The 24,534-nt window shown below is 46.7% G+C and overlaps 1 protein-coding gene across 7 annotated transcripts in view; it reads right to left on the bottom strand.

The window, feature by feature from the left end:
- The window catches only part of LOC139268466 (uncharacterized), a 161,201-nt gene extending 139,357 nt beyond the window's left edge, over positions 1–21,844 (bottom strand). For 4 of the 7 annotated variants that reach the window (XM_070886662.1, XM_070886659.1, XM_070886661.1 and 1 more), the window contains exon 1: positions 21,665–21,844. In XM_070886662.1, the coding sequence (XP_070742763.1) occupies positions 21,665–21,835 (171 nt within the window). In that variant the 5' untranslated portion in view covers positions 21,836–21,844. Of the gene's footprint in view, positions 1–8,492; positions 8,615–21,192; positions 21,232–21,664 lie in introns of those variants that run through there. The other 3 variants (XR_011594034.1, XM_070886663.1, XM_070886664.1) reach the window with 2 other exon arrangements.
- Positions 21,845–24,534: the final 2,690 nt, after the last annotated feature.

Raw genomic sequence — 24,534 nt, 5'->3', positions numbered from 1 at the left:
TAGCTAGTGAAACACGGGCCGTTGTCGCTAACTAGGATGTCTGGCAAGCCGTGGGTCGCGAATACTGTGCGCAGACTCTCCACTGTGGTGGATGTCGTGCACGAATTCAATATGATGCAATCGATCCATTTCGAGTATGCATCGACAACAATCAGGAACATTTTTCCCATAAACGGGCCCGCATAGTCTATGTGAATGCGTGACCATGGCTTGGTGGGCCAGGGCCACGGGCTGAGGAGGGCCACCCACCGGGCATTTCCCAGCTGAGCACACGTCGTGCACCTGCAAACACAGTGTTCCAGGTCTGAGTCAATTCCCGGCCACCATACATGTGACCGGGCAATGGTCTTCATTAGCACGATGCCTGGGTGCTCGCTGTGAAGTTCCCGGATGAAAGTTTCCCTTCCTTTCTGGGGCATGACTGCCCGGCTGACCCATAGTAGGCAATCGGCTTGGATGGAGAGCTCGTCCATCCATCTGTGAAACGGCCTGACTTCCTCGGGGCACGCTCCATGTGCTCCCAGTCAGGACACATTTCTTTATCAGTGATAGGAGGGGATCTCTGTTGGTCCAGATTTTGATCTGGCGGGCTGTGATGGGGGAGCCTGCGGTGTCGAAAGCCTCAACGGCCATGACCATCTCCGCGCTTTGCTCCGACGCCCCCTCAGTGGTCACCAGTGGAAGCCTGCTGAGCGCATCAGCGCAATTTTCGGTGCCTGGCCGGTGCCGTATGGTGTAATCATACGCAGCCAGCATGAGAGCCCATCGCTGTATGCGAGCTGACGCATTGGCATTGACAGCTTTGCTGTCGGACAACAGGGATGTTAATGGCTTGTGGTCCGTTTCTAAATCGAACCTTCTGCCAAAAAGGTACTGGTGCATCTTTTTTATCCCATAGACACATACGAGTGCTTCCTTTTCAACTATCCCATATCCCCGTTCTGCCTGGGAGAGCGACCTGGAGGCATAAGCCACAGGTTGAAGTTGGCCCTCATCATTACTCTGCTGTAACACACACCCAACCCCATAGGACGATGCATCACACGTTAAAACCAGTTTCTTACAGGGGTTGTACAAGGTCAACAGCTCATTAGAACAAAGCAGATTCTGCGCCCGATTGAAAGCCCGTTCTTGAAAGTCCCCCCAAAACCATTTACAACCCTTATGCAAGAGCACGTGTAGTGGCTCCAACAATGTACTTAAGTTCGGCAGAAAGTTCCTGAAGTAGTTTGAGAGTCCCAGGAATGATCGTAACTCCGATGTGTTGCCGGGCCGGGGCGCACCATGGATCGCCTCCGTTTTGGATTCGGTAGGCCGGATCCCGTCTGCGGCAACCCTCCTGCCCAAAAACTCGACCTCTGGGGCCAAAAACACACACTTGGACTTCTTTAGTCGCAAGCCTACTCGGTCCAGTCAGCATAGCACCTCCTCCAGGTTGTGGAGGTGTTCCTCGGAGTCTCGACCCGTGATTGGAATGTCATCTTGGAATACAATTGTGCCAGGAATGGATTTAAGCAAGCTTTCCATATTCCTCTGGAAGATGTCGGCCACTGAATGAATGCCAAACGGACACCTGTTGTAAACAAATAGCCCCTTGTGCGTAGTGATGGTGGTTAGTAGCTTGGATTCTTCAGCCAGTTCCTGGGTCATGTAGGCTGAAGTGAGGTCCAACTTAGTGAACAGCTTGTCACCTGCCAGCTCTCGGAAGCAGTATTGGTCATGTCGTGACACACGGTTGATGGTGGCCTTGTAGTCGCCACAAATCCTGACCGTGCCATCCGCTTTAAGGACAGGGACGATGGGGCTTGCCCAGTCACTGAATTCAACAAGCAATATTATGCCCTCTCTTAGCAGCCTGTCCAACTCACTCTCAATTTTCTCACGCATCACATACGGCACGGCTCTGGCTTTGTGGTGCACTGGTCTGGCGTCCGGGGTGATGCGTATCCTTGGTATCCTTGAAAGTCCCGACACAAGGTTGAAATAGTGACTCAAATTTCTGTAGGACCTGTGAGCATGAACTTCGCTCCACAGATGAAATGGTGTGCACATCTCCCCATTTCCAGTTCATCTCGGCTAGCCAGCTCCTCCCCAAATGCGCAGGACCATTCCCCGGGAGAATCCAGAGTGGCAGCCGGTTCTCTGATCCATTATCTGTGACCACCAAATTTGCACTGCCGAGCACTGGGATGATCTCTTTGGTGTACGTTCGTAATTGCGTCTCAATATGTTCTAGTTTGGGTCTGCTAGCTTTGAGTGGCCATAGTTATTTGAATTGTGGGACATTCATAAGTGACTGGCTAGCTCCTGTTTCCAGCTCCATGTGTACCGGATGCCATTTAATAGAACTTTCATCATCATAGGCGGTATTTTAGTGTATGAGCTGTGGATGTCTGCCACGTGAACCCGCTGGACTTCAGCATCCATGGCTGTGCCCCAAGCATCCAACTACCTTGCAAACTCTTCGTCTGGTTCCTCTGCCTCGTAAACTAACCTCGCTATGGGTTTTCTGCACATTCTGGCCAAATGTCCCTTGAAATTGCAACTTCTGCAGATAAATTGTTGAACCCTACAGGTTTTCGCAGTGTGTCTGCCACCACACCTCCAGCATGAGCTGAGATTGTTGTGGACAAAGGGACTGTTACCAGCCATTCCTCTCTGATTGTCTCTTTGATTACTCCTGATCACTCTGTTGCTGTGTCCCATCCCGGGACGCATTGTCCCTTGTGGGGTAGCATTGCTGGTTAAGGAGCAAATTAAGGCAATAGTTCAGAAGGATATTAGCTTGGATGATGTGGAATTTATCTGGGTAGAGCTGCAGAATACCAAAGGGCAAAAAACGTTAGTGGGAGTTGTGTACAGACCTCCAAACAGTAGTAGTGATGTTGGGGAGGGCATCAAACATGAAATTAGGGGTGCGTGCAATAAAGATGCAGCAGTTATAATGGGTGACTTTAATATGCACATAGATTGGGTTAACCAAACTGGAAGCAATACGGTGGAGGAGGATTTCCTGGAGTGCATAAGGGATGGTTTTTTAGACCAATATGTCGAGGAACCAACTAGGGGGGAGGCCATCTTAGACTGGGTGTTGTGTAATGAGAGAGGATTAATTAGCAATCTCGTTGTGCGAGGCCCCTTGGGGAAGAGTGACCATAATATGGTGGAATTCTGCATTAGTATGGAGAATGAAACAGTTAATTCAGAGACCATGGTCCAGAACTTAAAGAAGGCTAACTTTGAAGGTATGAGGAGTGAATTGGCTAGGATAGATTGGCGAATGATACTGAAGGGGCAATGGCAAACATTTAGAGACCGCATGAATGAACTACAACAATTGTACATTCCTGTCTGGCATAAAAATAAAAAAGGGAAGGTGGCTCAACCGTGGCTATCAAGCGAAATCAGGGATAGCATTAAAGCCAAGGAAGTGGCATACAAATTGGCCAGAAATAGCAGCGAACCCGGGGACTGGGAGAAATTTAGAACTCAGCAGAGGAGGACAAAGGGTTTGATTAGGGCAGGGAAAATGGAGTATGAGAAGAAGCTTGCAGGGAACATTAAGAAGGATTGCAAAAGTTTCTATAGATATGTAAAGAGAAAAAGGTTAGTAAAGACAAACGTAGGTCCCCTGCAGTCAGAATCAGGGGAAGTCATAACGGGGAACAAAGAAATGGCGGACCAATTGAACAAGTACTTTGGTTCGGTATTCACTGAGGAGGACATAAACAACCTTCCGGATATAAAAGGGTTCGGAGGGTCTAGTAAGGAGGAGGAACTGAGGGAAATCCTTATTAGTCGGGAAATTGTGTTGGGGAAATTGATGGGATTGAAGGCCGATAAATCCCCAGGGCCTGATGGACTGCATCCCAGAGTACTTAAGGAGGTGGCCTTGGAAATAGTGGATGCATTGACAGTCATTTTCCAACATTCCATTGACTCTGGATCAGTTCCTATGGAGTGGAGGGTAGCCAATGTAACCCCACTTTTTAAAAAAGGAGGGAGAGAGAAAACAGGGAATTATAGACCGGTCAGCCTGACATCGGTAGTGGGTAAAATGATGGAATCAATTATTAAGGATGTCATAGCAGTGCATTTGGAAAGAGGTAATATGATAGGTCCAAGTCAGCATGGAATTGTGAAAGGGAAATAATGCTTGACAAATCTTCTGGAATTTTTTGAGGATGTTTCCAGTAGAGTGGACGAGGGAGAACCAGTTGATGTGGTATATTTGGACTTTCAGAAGGCTTTCGACAAGGTCCCACACAAGAGATTAATGTGCAAAGTTAAAGCACATGGGATTGGGGGTAGTGGGCTGACATGGATTGAGAACTGGTTGTCAGACAGGAAGCAAAGAGTAGGAGTAAATGGGAACTTTTCAGAATGGCAGGCAGTGACTAGTGGGGTACCGCAAGGTTCTGTGCTGGGGCCCCTGCTGTTTACACTGTACATTAATGATTTAGACGAGGGGATTAAATGTAGTATCTCCAAATTTGCGGATGACACTAAGTTGGGTGGCAGTGTGAGCTGCGAGGAGGATGCTATGAGGCTGCAGAGCGACTTGTATAGGGTAGGTGAGTGGGCAAATGCATGGCAGATGAAGTATAATGTGGATAAATGTGAGGTTATCCACTTTGGTGGTAAAAACAGAGAGACAGACTATTATCTGAATGGTGACAGGGGAGGTGCAGCGAGACCTGAGTGTCATGGTACATCAGTCATTGAAGGGTGGCATGCAGGTACAGCAGGCGGTTAAGAAAGCAAATGGCATGTTGGCCTTCATAGCGAGGGGATTTGAGTACAGGGGCAGGGAGGTGTTGCTACAATTGTACAGGGCCATGGTGAGGCCACACCTGGAGTATTGTGTACAGTTTTGGTCTCCTAACCTGAGGAAGGACATTCTTGCTATTGAGGGAGTGCAGCGAAGGTTCACCAGACTGATTCCCGGGATGGCGGGACTGACCTATCAAGAAAGACTGGATCAACTGGGCTTGTATTCACTGGAGTTCAGAAGAATGAGAGGGGACCTCATAGAAACGTTTAAAATTCTGACGGGGTTAGACAGGTTAGATGCAGGAAGAATGTTCCCAATGTTGGGGAAGTCCAGAATCAGGGGACACAGTCTAAGGATAAGGGGGAAGCCATTTAGGACCGAGATGAGGAGGAATTTCTTCACCCAGAGATTGGTGAACCTGTGGAATTCTCTACCACAGAAAGTTGTTGAGGCCAATTCACTATATATATTCAAAAAGGAGTTAGATGAAGTCCTTACTACTAGGGGAATCAAGGGGTATGGTGAGAAAGCAGGAATGGGGTACTGAAGTTGCATGTTCAGCCATGAACTCATTGAATGGCGGTGCAGGCTAGAAGGGCCGAATGGCCTACTCCTGCACCTATTTTCTATGTTTCTATGTTTCTATGTGATGGTGTGAATTGCCGATCCTCCTGCCATTGTCTCTGTTGCTGTCCCACCCTGGAATCTGTTGCTGCCTGGGTGGTGTCGAATTGCCCTTGCCTGCCTGCCTGGGTGGTGTCAAATTGCACTTGCCTGCCTGCAGGGTTCTGTGTCGCTTTTACAACATTAACTCCCTGGTTCATCACCAGGGTGGAACGAGGGCTGCGCGCGTAAATTATCTTGGTCTCCTCTTCCCCCGCCAAGAAGGTCTGAGCTATCAAAGCTGCCCTTTCCAAAGTCAAATCCTTGGTCTCAATAAGCTTCCTGAAAATCCCAGCATGACCAATGCCCTCAATGAAGAAATCCCTTATCATCTCCCCCCTGCAGGCATCTGTGAACTTACAGAGGCTGGCCAAACGCCGAAGGTCCGCAACGAAATCCGGTATGCTTTGTCCCTCCCGACGTCTGTGTGAATAGAATCGGTGTTGGGCCATGTGTACGCTGCTCGCCGGTTTGAGGTGCTCACCAATCACTTTACTGAGCTCCTCAAAGGTTTTCTCCACCGGCTTCTCAGGTGTGAGCAGGTCTTTCATCAGCGCGTACGTCTTAGGTCCACAGCTGGTCAGTAGGTGCGCCCTTCGCTTGTTGGCTGCTGCATCTCCCAGCCAGTCCTTCGTGACAAAGCTTTGCTGGAGCCTCTCAACGAAATCGTCCCAGTCCTCACCAACACAGGACCTTTCATCTGTGCTACCGGTGGCCATTCTCGTGAGTCGTTGATTCCCATTTCCCGTCGCCAAATGTAGTGTCTCTGCACTATACTATAAAGTCACACGAAGCATGTACTCCAGACAAGGTCACTACATGACCTGCACCTTTATTCCCAGGACCAAGGAGCGCTGAGTCTGCGTAGAACCTTCCTTTAAGTACCTGGTTGACCAGGTGAGGAGTGTCTCCCACAATTTCACCCCCTGTGGTCATGGTGTGTATTTCACAGTTGTATACAGTGTACAGTGCTGTTACATATTGGTTACAGTTATGTGAAGGTTACAAACATGACAGAGAGCTCATCCATCCGTCTGTGAAACAGTCTGACCTCCTCGGGGCATGCTCCGTGTGCGGGCGCCCAATCCCCAATCAGGACACATTTCTTAATCAAGGATAGGAGGGGATCTCTGTTGGTCCAGATTTTGATCTGGCGGGATGTGATGGGGGAGCCTGCGCTGTCAAAGGCTTCAACGGCCATGACCATCTCAGTGCTTTACTCCGCTTCCCCCTCAGTGGTGGCCAGTGGAAGCCTGCTGAGCGCGTCAGCGCAATTTTCGATGCCTGGACCGTGCCATATGGTGTAGTCATACGCAGCCAGCATGAGAGCCCATCGCTGTATGCGAGCTGACGCATTGGCATTGACAGCTTTGCTGTCTGACAACAGGGATGTTAACAGCTTGTGGTCCGTTTCTAACTCGAACCTTCTGCCAAAAAGGTACTGGTGCATCTTTTTCACCCGTAGACACATGCAAGTGCTTCCTTTTCAACCATCCCATATTCCCGTTCTGCTTGGGAGAGCAACCTGGAGGCATAGGCCACAGGTTGGAGTTGGCCCTCATCATTATTCTGCTGCAACACACACCCAACCCCATAGGATGATACATCATATGTCAAAACCAACTACTGGTACCCTGTACTGTTAAAATTGGAATTTTAAACCTGGCTGGACACCTCTGGAATCACATTTCATCCAGTGTCAAACCCAAGTTGTGAATGATGGCCTCCCTGACATGTTCTCACAATAATGCATTCCAAAGTCAGATTGTAGCCCAACTGCTTTGCAGTGATGCATAACTGGCAATACATTGTACCTTACATTTAACAATTATTAATAAGTTACTTATTTATTAGCATGCTTTAAATTAGATTTGAGCTTGAAAATTTTAAAATATGGGGCTAGAATTTGCACTGTTTCACCACCCAGTTTCTTGGCGATCTTGGCCGTTTTGGGCAAGAACCGAGTCGGCGAAAAATTCCCCAGCTGAGGCACGCCGGTGGTTTCGAAGTACCGCTGGGGAGCGGACCGCCGGCGTGCAATGTTCACAGATTGCCCTGGCGCGATCTTTGACTGTGCGGGGACCCATAGGTAAGTATTACAAAATACATTTTTAAAACGCCCACGAGGATCAGTGGAGCTGGGCGGTAGGTAAATAGGTCTGCAAGAAAAACGTAAGTGAGTGGTTTTTTACTATTTATTTTCAAAATCTGTTGAGATGATTTAATTTAAAAGTGTTTTGGGAATGTTTTTGGATTGTTTAGATTTTTGAAAAATTATTTTTATTCTTTTTTTGGTGTTAGGCCCAACTGGTGGAAATTTTTATAGATTTTTAAATTTTTCGCCCATTTTCTTTAGGCACCGCCCAATCTAGCCGAAATTACACTTTCCTGCCCAGATTGGAGGTGCAATGCCCATATTTTTCGCTGGGCGGATTTAAAAAAAAAATTTCGGGAAGTTTTCGCCAGCGATAATATTCCCAGCCTTAGTGGTTTTTTGGGCGACAATCGGGCGCTGGCGGGCTTTGGGGAAATTCTAGCCTTTTAGTTATCATTGCTTAAAGACATTTTAAAATAGTTTTGATTTTTTTAGTTACTATTAGTAAATCTCCGATTGCATTGCTCAGCAAGTCCTCGGCTCACCTCATGCTTGTGTCATCATCACTGGGTCACCATAAGTGTGCTAACTTGCTCTGTTTCTTCTCCCCCTGCCTCTCTAATGTCTCTGCCTCTGTGACCCCCTCAATTCTGTGTCTCTCTGGTTCTCCAGTCTTACTCTGTGTTTTCTCTCTCTCTTCCTCTCCTCTCTCCCCTCCTCTCCAACATCTGTTGCTCCAGTGTCTGTGCCACTACAATATCTCTCCCTGGATATGTAATTGGACATGTCATTCTAAAAACACTGACCAACAGCACATTTGAGGCTGCTGCACCACTGGAAACCTGTGGGGTGGAGTGGATCTCATACATTGGCAGCTGCTGGCAAAAAGGGAGGAGGTTGCAGGGGGATGCGGGGTGGGGGGGGGGGGAGGCCGCAGTGAAGGGCTATTGTCTAGCTTACCTGAGTTGGGAGGGCAGGGGGACAGATGCTAGAATGCCGAAAGGGCTGAAACAGGCAGGAAAGACTGTGAGGAAAGGCAACCAGTTAATGGGCTGGGGGCGAAGGAGGAAAGTCCAGGGTACCTGTAAGGAGAGAAAATATATTGTTTTATAGATTTAAACTTCCCTATACTGTACAAATATGGCTGACACAATAGAGACCCAAGAGACTTAGGGACCAAAATTCAGGTGCACCAGAAAGCTGGCTCACCTATGAGTTTTGAAATGCTCCTGGTAGGGTAAGTAGACCCATTTCCTGAAGGACTTTGGAAAAATTTCAAAGTCCTGAAAATGGATCATAATGGGGCTGGGTCTTAGATTCAAAGCCAGGCTGACTGACTGAAAATGGATCGGGCCGGGCCTCCGCCATTGTCAATCAGTGGTGAAATTCTGGTGACGTCATACTGCATGTGCATCATCATCCGTTAAAGGTGAAAGATTCTATCATTTTTTAAACTTTGGCCACTGGGCCACTAGGGAAGATTTCGGCCGGGCCAGTGGCATTGGCGGCCCACCCGAACCCGGGGGCAGTATTTTGCCAGCTGATCGGCAAGTCGGCCAGCAAAAATGTTTCCATTGCTGCCGCGGCAGTGGGCCCTCACCTTTAAGGGCGGCCACGCTGCTGGGCTGCACTCAGTGTGGAGATGGTGCACTGGCGGAGAAACCGGCGGGGGATCGTCAGATGGAACTGAATATCACTGGGTAAATATTTTTATTGCTTTTTTATTGTTTTCATTGGCGGTGCAACCACTCGGGTGGGAGGGGGCCCAGGCCGAAAAATCCCTGACCTGAATTTAGGTCGGGTCGGCCTGTTGACCCCAATGCGGCGGCCATTGAATTTTTAGGAATGACCGCTGCAAATGGGCATTAACAGGTCCCTTTGAAACCCTGAATTTTGGCCCCTTAGGATGCTGCCCAGCAGTGCTGAGTGGCCAGAGCCTGCAACTGTCTGCAGAGTAAACTATTTTTTTAAAACTATTAATTCTCAGTACAATATAGCAGCTATTGTTAAGTGATATTTCTCATTTAAAAACCGTATCACTTATTGGAATAACAGATACTGTGAGTAAAGTGACATTTTTTCCCACTGACAAAACCGAACATAGGAGTTTATAATATATTTAGAGATGGAATGTTGCAACAATTCAATGTTTTTTAATATATAATAGATGTATAGAATCATAGAAATTTATGGCACAGAAGGAGGCCATTCGATGCTGGCTGACAAGAGCTATCCAGCCTAATCCCACTTTCTAGCTCTTGCTCCGTAGCCTTGTAGGTTACGGCACTTCAAGTGCATATCCAAGTACTTCTTAAATGTGATGAGGGTTTCTGCCTCTACCACCCTTTCAGGCAGTGAGTTTCAGAACCCCACCACCCTCTGGGTGAAAAATATTCTCCTCAATTCCCCTCTAATGCTTCTACCCATTACTTCAAATCTATGCCCCCTGGATATTGACCTCTACGAAAGCAAATAGGTCCTACCTAGCCACTCTATCTAGGCTCCTCATAATTTTATACACTTCAATTAAGTCTTCCCTCAGCCTCTTCTGTTCCAAAGAAAATAGCATCAGCCTCTCCAATCTTTCCTCATAGCTAAAATTCTCCAGACCTGGCAACATCCTCGTAAATCTCCTCTGAACCTTCTCGAGTGCAATCACATATTTCCTGCAATGTGATGACCAGAGTGTACACAGCATTCGAGCTGTGTCCTAACTAGTGTTTTATAGTTCAATTATAATTTTCTTGTTTATATATTCTATGCTAATAAAGGAAAGTTCCCGTATGCCTTCTTAACCATCTTGTCTATCTAATTAATGAATAATTGTTGTAATTCAACTGTTTTGTCACTATGCATTATGACATAAAAATGCTGCACACTTGCTCGGCTGACTAATGCACACACACACACACACACGGCAATAGTTTGTATGCCCAACTCTTGACTTTTACAAATAAAAAGTATGCAACATGTCAGCAGATTATGAAAAAGAAGATTGTTAACATGTTGGGTGTATTGGACCATTGGGGGTGGCACCAGGAACTCCAGTGTTACTGGACAGAAATCAGTATCACAAGTGCTCCCCCTCGCAGGGCACCACTAATCAAATAATCACACACGAACTCCAATCTGTTATAGAAACATAGAAACATAGAAAATAGGTGCAGGAGCAGTCCATTCAGCCCTTCTAGCCTGCACCGCCATTCAATGAGTTCATGGCTGAACATGAAACTTCAGTACCCCCTTCCTGCTTTCTCGCCATAACCCTTGATCCCCCGAGTAGTAAGGACTTCATCTAACTCCCTTTTGAATATATTTAGTGAATTGGTCTCAACTACTTTCTGTGGTAGAGAATTCCACAGGTTCACCACTCTCTGGGTGAAGAAGTTTCTCCTCATCTCGGTCCTAAATGGCTTACCCCTTATCCTCAGACTGTGACCCCTGGTTCTGGACTTCCCCAACATTGGGAACATTCTTCCTGCATCTAACCTGTCTAAACCCGTCAGAATTTTAAACGTTTCCATGAGGTCCCCCCTCATTCTTCTGAACTCCAGTGAATACAAGCCCAGTTGATCCAGTCTTTCTTGATAGGTCAGTCCCGCCATCCCGGGAATCAGTCTGGTGAACCTTCGCTGCACTCCCTCAATAGCAAGAATGTCCTTCCTCAAGTTAGGAGACCAAAACTGTACACAATACTCCAGGTGTGGCCTCACCAAGGCCCTGTACAACTGTAGCAACACCTCCCTGCCCCTGTATTCAAATCCCCTCGCTATGAAGGCCAACATGCCATTTGTTTTCTTAACCGCCTGCTGTACCTGCATGCTAACCTTTAATGACTGATGTACCATGACACCCAGGTCTCGTTGCACCTTCCCTTTTCCTAATCTGTCACCATTCAGATAATAGTCTGTCTCTCTGTTTTTACCACCAAAGTGGATAACCTCACATTTATCCACATTATACTTCATCTGCCATGCATTTTCCCACTCACCTACCCTATCCAAATCACTCTGCAGCCTAATAGCATCCTCCTCGCAGCTCACACTGCCACCCAACTTAGTGTCATCCGCAAATTTGGAGATACTGCATTTAATCATAGAAACATAGAAACATAGAAAATAGGTGCAGGAGTAGGCTATTCGGCCCTTCTAGCCTGCACCGCCATTCAATGAGTTCATGGCTGAACATTCAACTTCAGTACCCCATTCCTGCTTTCTCGCCATACCCCTTGATCCCCCTAGTAGTAAGGACCTCATCTAACTCCTTTTTGAATATATTTAGTGAATTGGCCTCAACAACTTTCTGTGGTAGAGAATTCCACAGGTTCACCACTCTCTGGGTGAAGAAGTTCCTCCGCATCTCGGTCCTAAATGGCTTACCCCTTATCCTTAGACTGTGACCTCTGGTTCTGGACTTCCCCAACATTGGGAACATTCTTCCTGCATCTAACCTGTCTAACCCCGTCAGAATTTTAAATGTTTCTATGAGGTCCCCTCTCATTCTTCTGAACTCCAGTGAATACAAGCCCAGTTGATCCAGTCTTTCTTGATAGGTCAGTCCCACCATCCCGGGAATCAGTCTGGTGAACCTTCGCTGCACTCCCTCAATAGCAAGAATGTCCTTCCTCAGGTTAGGAGACCAAAACTGTACACAATACTCCAGGTGTCGCAACACCAATGCCCTGTACAACTGTAGCAACACCTCCCTGCCCCTGTACTCAAATCCCCTTGCTATGAAGGCCAACATGCCATTTGCTTTCTTAACCGCCTGCAAATCCCCTCGTCTAAATCATTAATGTACAGTGTAAACAGCTGGGGCCCCAGCACAGAACCTTGCGGTACCCCACTAGTCACTGCCTGCCATTCTGAAAAGTACCCGTTTACTCCTACTCTTTGCTTCCTGTCTGACAACCAGTTCTCAATCCACATCAGCACACTACCCCCAATCCCATGTGTTTTAACTTTGCACATTAATCTCTTGTGTGGGACCTTGTCGAAAGCCTTCTGAAAGTCCAAATATACCACATCAACTGGTTCTCCTTTGTCCACTTTACTGGAAACATCCTCAAAAAATTCCAGAAGATTTGTCAAGCATGATTTCCCTTTCACAAATCCATGCTGACTTGGACCTATCATGTCACCTCTTTCCAAATGCGCTGCTATGACATCCTTAATAATTGATTCCATCATTTTACCCACTACCAATGTCAGGCTGACCGGTCTATAATTCCCTGTTTTCTCTCTCCCTCCTTTTTTAAAAAGTGGGGTTACATTGGCTACCCTCCACTCGATAGGAACTGATCCAGAGTCAATGGAATGTTGGAAAATGACTGTCAATGCATCCGCTATTTCCAAGGCCACCTCCTTAAGTACTCTGGGATGCAGTCCATCAGGCCCTGGGGATTTATCGGCCTTCAATCCCATCAATTTCCCCAATACAATTTCCCGACTAATAAAGATTTCCCTCAGTTTCCCCTCCTTACTAGACCTTCTAACCCCTTTTATATCCGGAAGGTTGTTTGTATCCTCCTTAGTGAATACCGAACCAAAGTACTTGTTCAATTGGTCTGCTATTTCTTTGTTCCCCGTTATGACTTCCCCGTTATGAATGCAACATCTTGTAACCAGCATTCTACTGCCACCAGAGGGTGCATCTGTTGGAATCCCAAGGGATCCCAGCATCCCTTGGGAGCACTGCATATAAGCAGGCCTCCAATGCTGTGCCAGCACTCTCGAATCAGAATAAAGAGACTAAGGTCACACTTACTCAAGTCTACAGTACTCTGTCACATTGCTTTATTTGAGACATAACAACTGGCAACGAGTAATAGATAACGAACCATCACGCGAAAATGCAGAGAACTGTTGGTATCCTGGAGAAATTCTCAGAAGATGACAATTGGGAAGTCTTCGTGGAGCAACTCGACCAATACTTCATGGCCAACAAGCTGGAAGGGAATGAGAACACTGCCAAACGAAGGGCGATCCTCCTCACCGTCTGTGGTCTCATGAAGAATCTTTTTGCTCCGGTGAAACCAACAACCAAATCATATGAAGAACTGTGTACGATGGTCCGGGAGCACCTAAATCCAAAGGAGAGCGTTCTGATGGCAAGATATTGATTTTATACATGTCAACAGTCAGAAGGCCAGGAAGTGGCGAGCTACGTCGCCGAACTAAGGAACTTGCAGGACATTGCGAATTCGGTGGATTCCTGGAGCAAATGCTAAGAGACTTTTTTGTGCTTGGCATTGGCCATGAGGTTATCATTCACAAACTATTGACTGTTGAAACACTGAACCTGAGCAAAGCCATAACGATAGTCCAGGCATTTATGTCCACCAGCGATAACACCAAACAAATTTTGCGGCATAAAGATGCATCGGCAAGTACTCTACACAAAGTAACGTCGTTTTCAGGCAGGAATGCATATGGCAGAACGTACACGCCTGCAGCTGCACGACCTCAGATGAATCAAGAGTCCACCATCAAATGTGAATGCGAGGCAATTAGCACCTTGTTGGTGCTGCGGAGGTGATCATCGAACCCATCAATGCCACTTCAAACACTATGCGTGCAAAAGCTGTGGAACAATGGGACACCTCCAGCGAATGTGCAGATGAGCTGCAAATCCTGCAAACCACCACGTGACAGAGGAAGACCGATCCATGGCGGATCAAACGGAAATAGAGACTCGAACTGAAGAGGTACACACCTTCACCACGAAATATCCACCGATCATGTTAAAAGTTGAACTGAATGGAATTCCAGTATCCATGGAATTGGACACGGGTGCGAGTCAGTCTATCATGAGCAAAAAGGCCTTCGAGAGGCTGTGTTGTAACAAGGCACAAAGGCCCAAGCTGAGACCTGTTTATACCAAGCTGAGAACTTACACTAAAGAGCTGATCCCTGTAATTGGCAGTGCAGCAGTAAAAGTCTCCTGTGATGGAACGGTGCACGAACTACCACAATGGATTGTATCAGGAGATGGCCCCACACTGTTCGGCAGAAGCTGGCTGGGAAAAATCCGCTGGAATTGGGACGACATCCGAGCACTTTTGTCCGTTGACGATGCCTCATGTGCCCAGATTTTTGAGCAAGTTTCCGTCGTTGTTTAAGCCAGGCATCGGAAATTTCTCTGGAGCAGATCCACTTGGTTCCCGGTACATGACCCATCCACCACAAGGCACGTGCGGTGCCATACATGATGCGAGAGAAAGTGGAGATCGAGCTGGACAGACTACAACAACAGAGCATCATCGCGCTGGTTGAATTCAACGAGTGGGCCAGTCCGATTGTTCCGGTTCTCAAGGGCGATGGCACGGTCAGAATTTGTGGGGACTATAAAGTAACGATTAAACGTTTTTCGTTGCAGGACTAGTACCCGCTACCCAAAGCAGATGACCTATTTGCGATGCTGACAGGAGGGAGGCGTCACCCCGGCCTACATGACGAAGGAGCTGGCAGAATCTTCGAAAGGCCTCACCTGCATCAACACGCACAAAGGTCTGTTTTTCAAAGGAACATGGAGAGTCTGCTAAAGTCGGTTCCACGCACCGTGGTTTTCCAGGACAAAATATTGATCACAGGCCGGGACACCATCGAACACTTGCAGAACCTGAAAGAGGTTCTAAATCGGCTAGATCATGTGGGACTCAGGTTGAAATGCTCGGTGTGTTTTCCTGGCACCAGAGGTCGAGTTCTTAGGGAGAAGAATCGCGGCAGATGGCATCAGACCCACCAATGCCAAGACGAAGTCATCAAAACGCGCCGAGACCACAGAACGTGACGGAGCTGCGGTCGTTCCTGGGACTCCTCAATTATTTTGGTAATTTCCTACCCGGGTTAAGCACCTTGCTAGAACCTCTACATGTTTTGCTACGCAAGGGAGATGACTGGGTATGGGGGAAATCACAAGTGACTGCTTTTGAGAAAGCCAAAAATCTGTTATGTCCCAACAAACTGCTTGTTCTGTATGACCCATGTAAACGTTTAGTGCTAGCTTGCGATGCATCTTCGTACGGGGTTGGGTGTGTGTTACAACAAGCAAATGAATCGGGAACATTGCAACCGGTCGCTTAAGGCCGAAAGGGCCTACAGCATGATTGAAAAAGAAGCTCTGGCATGCATTTACAGAGTGAAAAAAATGCACCAGTATCTGTTTAGGCTTAAGTTTGAGTTAGAAACTGACCATAAGCTACTCATATCGCTATTCTCAGAGAGCAAAGGTACTAATACCAATGCCTCTGCTCGCATCTAAAGATGGGCGCTCACGCTATCTGCATATATCTATGTAATTCGCTACAGGCCAGGCACAGAGAACTGCGCTGATGCTCTCAGTCGGCTACCATTGCCCACCACCAGGGTGGAAATGGCACAGCCTGCAGACTTGCTCTTGATGATGGATGCATTTGAAAACGAAAAGTCACCCGTTATGGCCCACCAGATCAGGACCTGGACTAGCCAGGATCCTTTACTGTCCCTTGTAAAAAACTGTGTCCTCCATGAGAGCTGGTCCAGCATCCCAGCAGAGATGCATGAAGAGATCAAGCCGTTCCAGCGGTGCAAAGACGAAATGTCCATACAGGTGGACTGTCTCTTATGGGGTAATCGCGTGGTTTTGCCTAAGAAAGGCAGGGAAACGTTCATACGCGACCTACACAGTACCTACCCAGGCACAGTAATGATGAAAGCTTTAGCCAGATCCTATGTGTGGTAGCCCGACATCGACTCAGATTTGGAGTCTTGCGTGCGCCAATGCAACACTTGCGCTCATCTGAGCAATGCACCCAGGGAGGCACCGCTAAGTTTGTGGTCATGGCCCTCCAAACCGTGGTCTAGGATCCACTTTGACTTTGCGGGCCCGTTTCTAGGCAAAATGTTTTTGGTTGTTGTGGATGCTTATTCAAAATATATTGAGTGTGCAATAATGTCTGTAAGCACGTCCACTGCCACCATCGAAAGCCTATGATCCATATTTGCCACGCACGGCCTGCCTGATCCTCTTGTCAGCGACAATGGGCCGTGCTTCACCAGCGCTGAATTCAAGGAATTCATGACCCGCAATGGGATCATGCACGTCACATCTGCCCCGTTCAAGCCCGCATCTAACGGCCAGGCAGAATGGGCAGTCCAAACCATCAAGCAAAGCTTGAAACACGTGTCTGAAGGCTCCCTGCAAACCTGCCTATCCCGATTCCTGTTCAGCTACCACACAAGACCCCACTCGCTCACCGGGGTTCCCCCTGCCGAACTGCTCATGAAAAGGGCGCTCAAAACAAGGCTCTCTCTCGTCTATCCTGATCTCCATGATCATGTTGAGGGCAGGTAGCATCAACAAAGCATGTACCATGATTGTGCAAATTTGTCACGCGATATTGAAGTCAATTAATCTGTATTTGTACTCAATATGGATATGGTTCCAAACAGCTTGCTGGCACTGTCATAGCCAAAGAAGGGAGTCGGGTGTTTGAGGTCAAACTTGCAAATGGACTAACTTGCAGAAAGCATTTGGACCAAACCAAACTGCGAATCACAGACAGCCATGAGCAACCACCAACTTCGACCCTCCAATACACACACAAGTGGCACCGACATCACGGTTGACCATTAAGCTGAATTCATCAGCCCCAGCAGTCCAGCAAGGCCAGCTGCACAGCAGCCTAGCGAAGGCGCAACCAACTCACCTGCACCTGTGTTTGTACCGGGACGATCGACTAGGGAGCGGTAAGCCCCAGATCGTCTCACCCTGTAAATTAGTGTGTTATTGACTTTGTGGGGGAGGGTTGGGGGGGAGTGATGTTATGTATGCAACACCTTGTAACCAGCATTCTACCGACACCAGAGTGTGCAACTGTTGAAGTCCCAAGGGATCCCAGCTTGGGAGCACTGCATATAAGTAGGCCTCCCATGCTGTGCCAGCACTCTGGAGTCAGAACAAAGAGACTAAGGTCACACTTACTCAAGTCTACAGTACTCAATCACATTGCTTTATTTGAGACATAACAGAATCAAACTAGAAAAAGTGTAACATAAAGTAAATCAGTATTTTGTTATTGTGGCCAATTATACAATTAACATCCTGCGGTACCCATCGGTCGTTGTTGGCTTGGAGCATACCAGTGTACACCATAAGGTTCCTCTCCAGGGCTACCAGGGTGTGGACAAGACCACGGAAGATAGGCAGGCAGCCAGAGTGACCTTCCTCGCAGGTCCCACACATCCTGGACCTGTGGATGGCTGTTTTGGCCAGGCCCAGGAGCAGACCCACAAGGTCCTCTAACTTGCCCGCATCCACATGTACCAGGTGGCTGACTATCAGGAGTTTGGGATTGAAATGGAGCCACACCTAGATGAACAGCCCCCTTAAATAGAACAATAGGAGCTGCAACCTCTCATACTCTATGCACGTGTGAAAGTTTCTTCCAGGCCGGAAAAATTACACGTGGCCTGGGCATCAGTGAATTGGCTCAAGGGTAGGTTGGATGCCATTGCTCCGTGCAACACTCTTCAATCCAGTTTCCCAGTGGTGCAGGGAAGGATCCCCAAGTACAGAGCCTTCCATTGGGGTCTCCGCCTTCACTGGATGGCAAGATGGTGAGCCAGGTCATGTCCAGATGGAAGACGGGAGAAAGGAAGTGGAAAGTGTGCAAGAGAAATCTGTACAGAAAATGCCTTCAGAATGGAATGACACAAAGGGAATTTCTGAGGGACAGTTCAAATTGTGAGGCGCAGGCTCCCGAACATTTTGGGTGATGGTTCTTCGCTTTTACTTTTTGATTCTCCTCCCTCTCCATCCCCTTCACCACCTTTGTTTTCTTCAGTCTGATCCTCCAGTTACCAGTTGACAAAGGATCTAATCTGAAATGTTAACCTACCTTTTCAGATGCTGATAGAAAATGCTAATAATACACAAGCCTATTTTTATTTCAGATATCCAGCATTTGCAAATATTTGTTTTAATCCCTATCCGAGCTATCAAAGGCAATTGGAGTTGATTGATGCGATCACATGCTCTGGTTTTCTGGAGCTGAAATGCTTGTCTGTCAGTATCCTATTAGCATATTTATGACACTACTTTCTGTAGCTAGATAGACATTTCCACTGACCCAATCCATGAAGCACACAAAAACATGCACGTCAAGCTAAAGAACAAAAGCTGACTAATGGTTTCAACAAATTTGACACAAAGTTGCCAAAAAGCTGAAGGCCCTGATTATAAACACATAACAGGAAAATAAGTAGTTAGATGAACTTGTAACTTAAGCTACATCCAAAATTATATTGGAGTAAAAGAAATGTAAAAACCTGAAAAGGAAAAAGCAAATATTGAAGATACAAAATGATGGTGCACTTGTAAGGGTTTTGAGGGCAAGGCCCCTGGATATTTTTGAACTTTTACATTAAAAATGATCCATTCTGGTTCACAAATGATAGATTTTTTAATCATCAAAAAGGAAAAACAAAGTAAAAAACAGAGTAAAGGACCATCAGTTTCCCAAAAGTAACTCAACACTTAGTCCTCCACATCCATCCAGCTGCATAGGTTCACAAATGTACTCAACCCCTTCTGGAACAGTTTGCAGGGTCTGTACCTTATCCAACTCCCCACCATTTCACATAGATGCACTCTGTTCCTTCAACCCTCCTAGTAAATACCAACATTTTTGTCTTCTCCCTAACCAAGCTAAATCAGGCTTGAACTATTTTTCCTCCTCCTTATTTCCCCATTCCCCATTTCTAGATGGCACCCTTTCTGTTCATGCTGGCACTCTCCCTCCTCCCCACCACAAAACACTGGTCTCATCTTCTGCTCCCTCCTTCTTTCATTGTCATTCATTTTTCTCCATTGCCATCCATTTCCCCATTGCCTCTCCCTTTCATCATCAACCATTTAATTTATTTCCCTTCATTGCTATCCATTTCACCTTCCCTTCATTGCCATCCATCGCCTCATTATTGATATCCATTCTCCCCTTCTCCCCATTTATTGCTATACATTTCCTCTGTCTTGGGTTCTGTTCCTGTCTGCCTCCTGCTGAAAAGTGATTTTGGCTGATGCTGTAGATGTCCTGTCCTGATGAGAATCCAGAATCACTTTGCACCAAGACTTGATAGATGCCATGCTGATTTTTGTTGGCAAACACTGACATATAGACCAGATCCCAAAATGCTGACCATCAGCAAATTACTGGCAGGTGGCATGTAAGCAAAATTATTTGGAAGATTTTGATTAATAATTATATTGCAGAGTCAATTCTCATACCTTTTGGAGATAAAAAGTAAACATTACAAAAGATGGAAATTTGAAATATAAATAGAAGGTACTGCAAATGCACAGCAAGTTGATCAATATCTCTTTCAAATGTTCACTGTGCATTTACAGATTTAGTATCTTTAGGAGATGATGTATTTGTATTCATCCAAGATTGCATCTGATACTACAGGCAACTCGCGATTATCTGCACACGGATCCAATGAGAACCCGTTGTAATGGGATTTAACATTTCGGGCCGGGAAGGCATTGGGCCGGTGCGTTCGGAGTCCTTTCGGCTCGGGAATGTATCGGGTTTTAACTTTATAATGTTAATCGCTCTAACGGAGAAATCGTTTACCCGGCATAGCCCAATCCTCGAGGGACCCAGATAATCGAGAGTTGCCTGTATATGCCTTTGAGAGAGAGCTATGAAAGAAAGTAAAGATTTGCATTTATATAGCGCCTTTCACGACCACCTGACATCCCAAAGCGTTTTACAGCTAATGAAGTACTTTTTGAAGTGTAGTGAAGGAAATATGGCAGCCCATTTGCGCACAGCAAGCTCCCACAAACAGCAATGTGATAATGACTGGGTAATCTGTTTTTTTTTAGTAATGTTGATTGAGGGATAAATATAAATCCCTTGCTCTTCTTTGAAATAGTGCCATGGGATCTTTTACATCGATTTGAGAGAGCAGGCGTTTAACGTCTCGTCCGAAAGACGGCACCTCAGACAGTGCAGCATTCCGTTGTTACTGGAGTGTCAGCCTAGAATTTTGTGCTCAAGTCTCTAGAGCGGGATTTGAACCTACAGCAGTGTAATAGTTGTATTAACTGCTATTTGAAGTTTAACCTTGTTTGGAAAGTAGTTCAGTTATGTTGCTGGGAGACTCAACACTTTTGAACATTTAAAAAGAAAAGCATTAACAGGATTAAACAGCAATCATGTATTTAGGAGGTCAGCTTATTTTTTTAATCAATCATTCTTTGTTCCAGCATTTCTCTTTTTTTGGTGTCAAAACAATACCCCAACCAATAACGGCCCTGGGTACAAGAATTCCTCTAGTTGCTATGCGGGGGGTACATCGTAAATCTCCACTAGTGAATGCTCCTTGAAACAATGCACGTCGGATGTTGCTCGAAAGAAGGAACAAAAAAAGAGGAATTCTTCCACGAATGGATTTACCAAGTTGCGAGACGCAGAGCAATTCAGCTACAGCTCCCCGTAGTTACCGAAATCAGGCGCTGCCTGAAGACAAATGGCACTGGAGGTATTACTTTCAAACATAATCGATTTGAAGAAGTTTTCCCCGCAAGCATCCAGGTGAAAGATTAATTTCGTCCAGAAAGTTAACGGGGCAGAAGCCAGAACTACGTGTGGTCTGTGCAGAAAGGAGCTCACCTTTACCTTGCACCGGAGTGACGCCATCCACCATCAGCACCTGCACTGCGCGTGGACAGGTGGCCCCTGCACCTTGTGTCAGCCAAGTCCATCAAAACATTATCATCACAGGCAGTCCCTCACACCGATCTCCCCCCCCCCCCCATTCTGCATTAAAACCCAACAATCCCCCCCCCCTTTCCATTCTGCATTAAACCCCAACAATCTCTCTCCCCCTCCATTCGGCATTAAACCTCAACAATCTCCCCCTCCATTCTGCAGTAAACCCTAACAATCCCCCGCCATTCTGCATTAAACAAACTCTCTCTCCTCCCCCCGCCCCATCATTCTGCATCAAACCCCAACAAACTCTCTCTCCTCCCCCCGCCCCATCATTCTGCATCAAACCCCCAACAGCATGGTTTAAGAGGAGGTGGGGTAGTGTGTAAAGTGTAAAAAGCCGGCTCGACATTTGCCGCTCGCCCTCACTCACCTGTCTCCAGGCTGGAGCGCGTGTCGCCATCCGCCCCGGACTGCGCGAGCGAGCAGCATGCCCGCTAACTCCAGCAAAACTCTCCGGGCAACATGCCAGGCGCCTCACCTCGAGCCCAGCACTAAACTCTGGGCAAGCAGCTTTCCTCCCGGCACCTGCCACTGATTGCATCTTCTGCTACTAACTTCCCAGAGAGAGAGAGAGAGGAGAGAGTGTCGCTCGAGCCAAAATTGTAATTAATACGTCTCCGTGGCAACGGCTGGGACAAGCTTCCTTTTCTTATCTCCACTGTTGCTCAGTCAGCACGAGTCGGTGCAGCTTGCACACGGACACGGAATGGGTCACATTTACTCCAAGTGAGGGAGACTTGGCAGGTCATGTTTGAGAATTAAAGAGGGTGAATCAAATGAAGGAGATTTGGAAACATCCAATATGTCCCCAACAGGTATGTCATTTGGTTGGCATGTAAAATTAAACTGCACCTGGTTTCAATAACAACATATTTTATTTATATAGCGCCTTTAACATAGTAAAACATCTCAAGGTGCTTCACAGGAGTATTATAGACAAAAAATTGACACTGAGCCACCTAAGGAGAAATTAGGGCAGGTGATCAAAAGCTTGGTCAAAGAGATAGGTTTTAAGGCACATCTTAAAGGAAGTGGTAGAGAGGCGGAGAGGTTTAGGAAGGGAAGGAAGAATATACCCACCAATGCTGGAATTACACAGCATCATTAGTATCAGTAAAGAGAAAAAGGAGGCTTATATTTCAAATAAAAACAGAAACTGCTGGAAATCTCATTGGATCAGGCAGCATCTGTGGCGAGAGAAACAGAGTTAACGTTTCGATGACCTTTTGTCAGAACTGGAAATAATAGGTTTTAAGCAAGTACAGAGGCAGGGAAAGAGGGAGGAGGGAGGAACAAATGGGAAGATCTGTGATAGGGTGGGAGGCAGGAGAAATCAAAAGACCAAAGGCGGTGAAGGGATCACGCTGGAGGTGGCAGAAATGGCAGAAGTTGTTGCGTTGAATGTGGAGGTCGAATGTGACCCTGAGCTTCCAGTCGCCTGTCACTTTAATTCTCCGCTCCACTCCCACTCTGACCTCTCTGACCTCGGCCACCTACACTGTTCCAATAAAGCTTAACGGAAGCTCAAGGAACAGCACTTCATCTTTCAATTAGGCACTTTATAGCCTTCTGGACTCAATATTGAGTTCAATAATTTCAGATCATAACTTCTGCCTCCACTTTTTCTCCATTTACACCTCTTCTAGACCCATCTTTTCTTTCTCTACTTGTCCCATTATCATCTCCTTTTGCCTCAGACCATCATCCCTTTTGTCTTTTAATCTCTCCTGCCTCCCGGTTTTTATTTCAGATTTCCAGCATCCGCAGCATTTTGCCTTTGTAGTAGGCGAAGATTCCAGGTGTAGACACATGAAGGATCTATGCCAGAAACGTCAATCCGTATTTTCACTTTACAGATGCTGATGGACCAGCTTTGCATTTCCAGAACTTTCTATTTTTACTTCAGATTTCCAGCATTTGTAGCTTTTTCTTTTTATCTCTTTAGGGTGGGACCAATGCTGCAATATGAACCTGTTGACAGTTAAAAAGATTTTATTGATACTCCTTCACCACTTTATAAGTATTTGAACCCATTGGGTTGACAGCCAGCTGTCCTTTCATTTTGCAACCAGGAATCAAACCCAGCCTAGACATTCTGTTCTATCTGATTGCTGTAGGTACCCTACATGAAACAAATTTTGGGAGTATTAACCTACCTTGATCCCCGTGTTTTTGGGTCACAACAAAATACTGGCCCAGGATTGGCAGTCAGCGGCAAAGCAAAGGCATTGCCGCTGGCCCTGAAGAAAGCTGCCTGCAAAAATTAAACTGCACCTGGTTTCAACAACAACAACATATTTTATTTATATACTGCCTTTAACAGTTACACGTCTTAAGCTACTTCACAGGAGTATTATAAGACAAAAAAAATTGACACCAAACCACCTTTATAAAGAGAGAGAGAGGAAATATTGGGCCCAAGTTTCCACATGATTCGCGCCTGATTTTTAGGAGCAACTGGTGGAGAACGGACTATTTTAGAAATCGCAATTCTCCACATTTTTTTTTTCTGCAGTTCTAGTCAGGTAGAACAGTTCTAGTTTAGAACAGAATTTTTTCTTCAAAAGGGGGCGTGTCTGGCCACTGACGCCTGATTTGACAGTTTCCACAGTGAAAATGTACTCCAAACTAAAGTAGAATGGAGCCAGTGAAGATTTTTGTAGAACTGAAAAAACCTGTTCTACACATTAAAAAATCAGGCGCAGGTTACAAATTAGGCGTCCAGAACGAGGTGGTGGGGAGGGGGGGGAAGGGAACTCATTAAATTCGACAATAAATCCTTATTTATACTTCTACAAATATTATACAAATAAATCCAACCTGAATAAACATTTATAAGCCAAGAAAAGATTAAATAAACTATCTTCCTACTTGTGTGAAAGTGCTTCAGCCAGGGAGAATTCTGCAGCCGTTCGTGCCGCTGAGCGGGAGGGGGAGAGAGAGAGAGAGAGGGAGGGAGAGAGAGAGAGGGGGGGGGGGAAGGGAGGGAGAGAGAGGGGTGGGAGGGAGAGAGAGAGAGAGAGGGGGGGAGGGATGGAGAGAGAGAGAGCGGGGGGGAGGGGAGAGGGGGGCGGTGGGGAAGGGAGAGGTCAGGTCGGATCGGATCCAGCCCGGGAGTCGGGTCCAGTGTGGGGGGGGGGGGGGGCGGGTCGGGTCGGGGAACAGGAGCGCGGGTCGGGTCGGGTCAGTCGGGGGGTGGGGGGGAGGGGAGCGGGTGTCGGGTCTCGGGTCTGGTCGGCT

Source organism: Pristiophorus japonicus, chromosome 8 (assembly GCF_044704955.1).
Source record: "Pristiophorus japonicus isolate sPriJap1 chromosome 8, sPriJap1.hap1, whole genome shotgun sequence".
Taxonomy (NCBI): domain Eukaryota; kingdom Metazoa; phylum Chordata; class Chondrichthyes; family Pristiophoridae; genus Pristiophorus; species Pristiophorus japonicus.
This window is presented reverse-complemented; position numbering and strand designations above follow the sequence as displayed.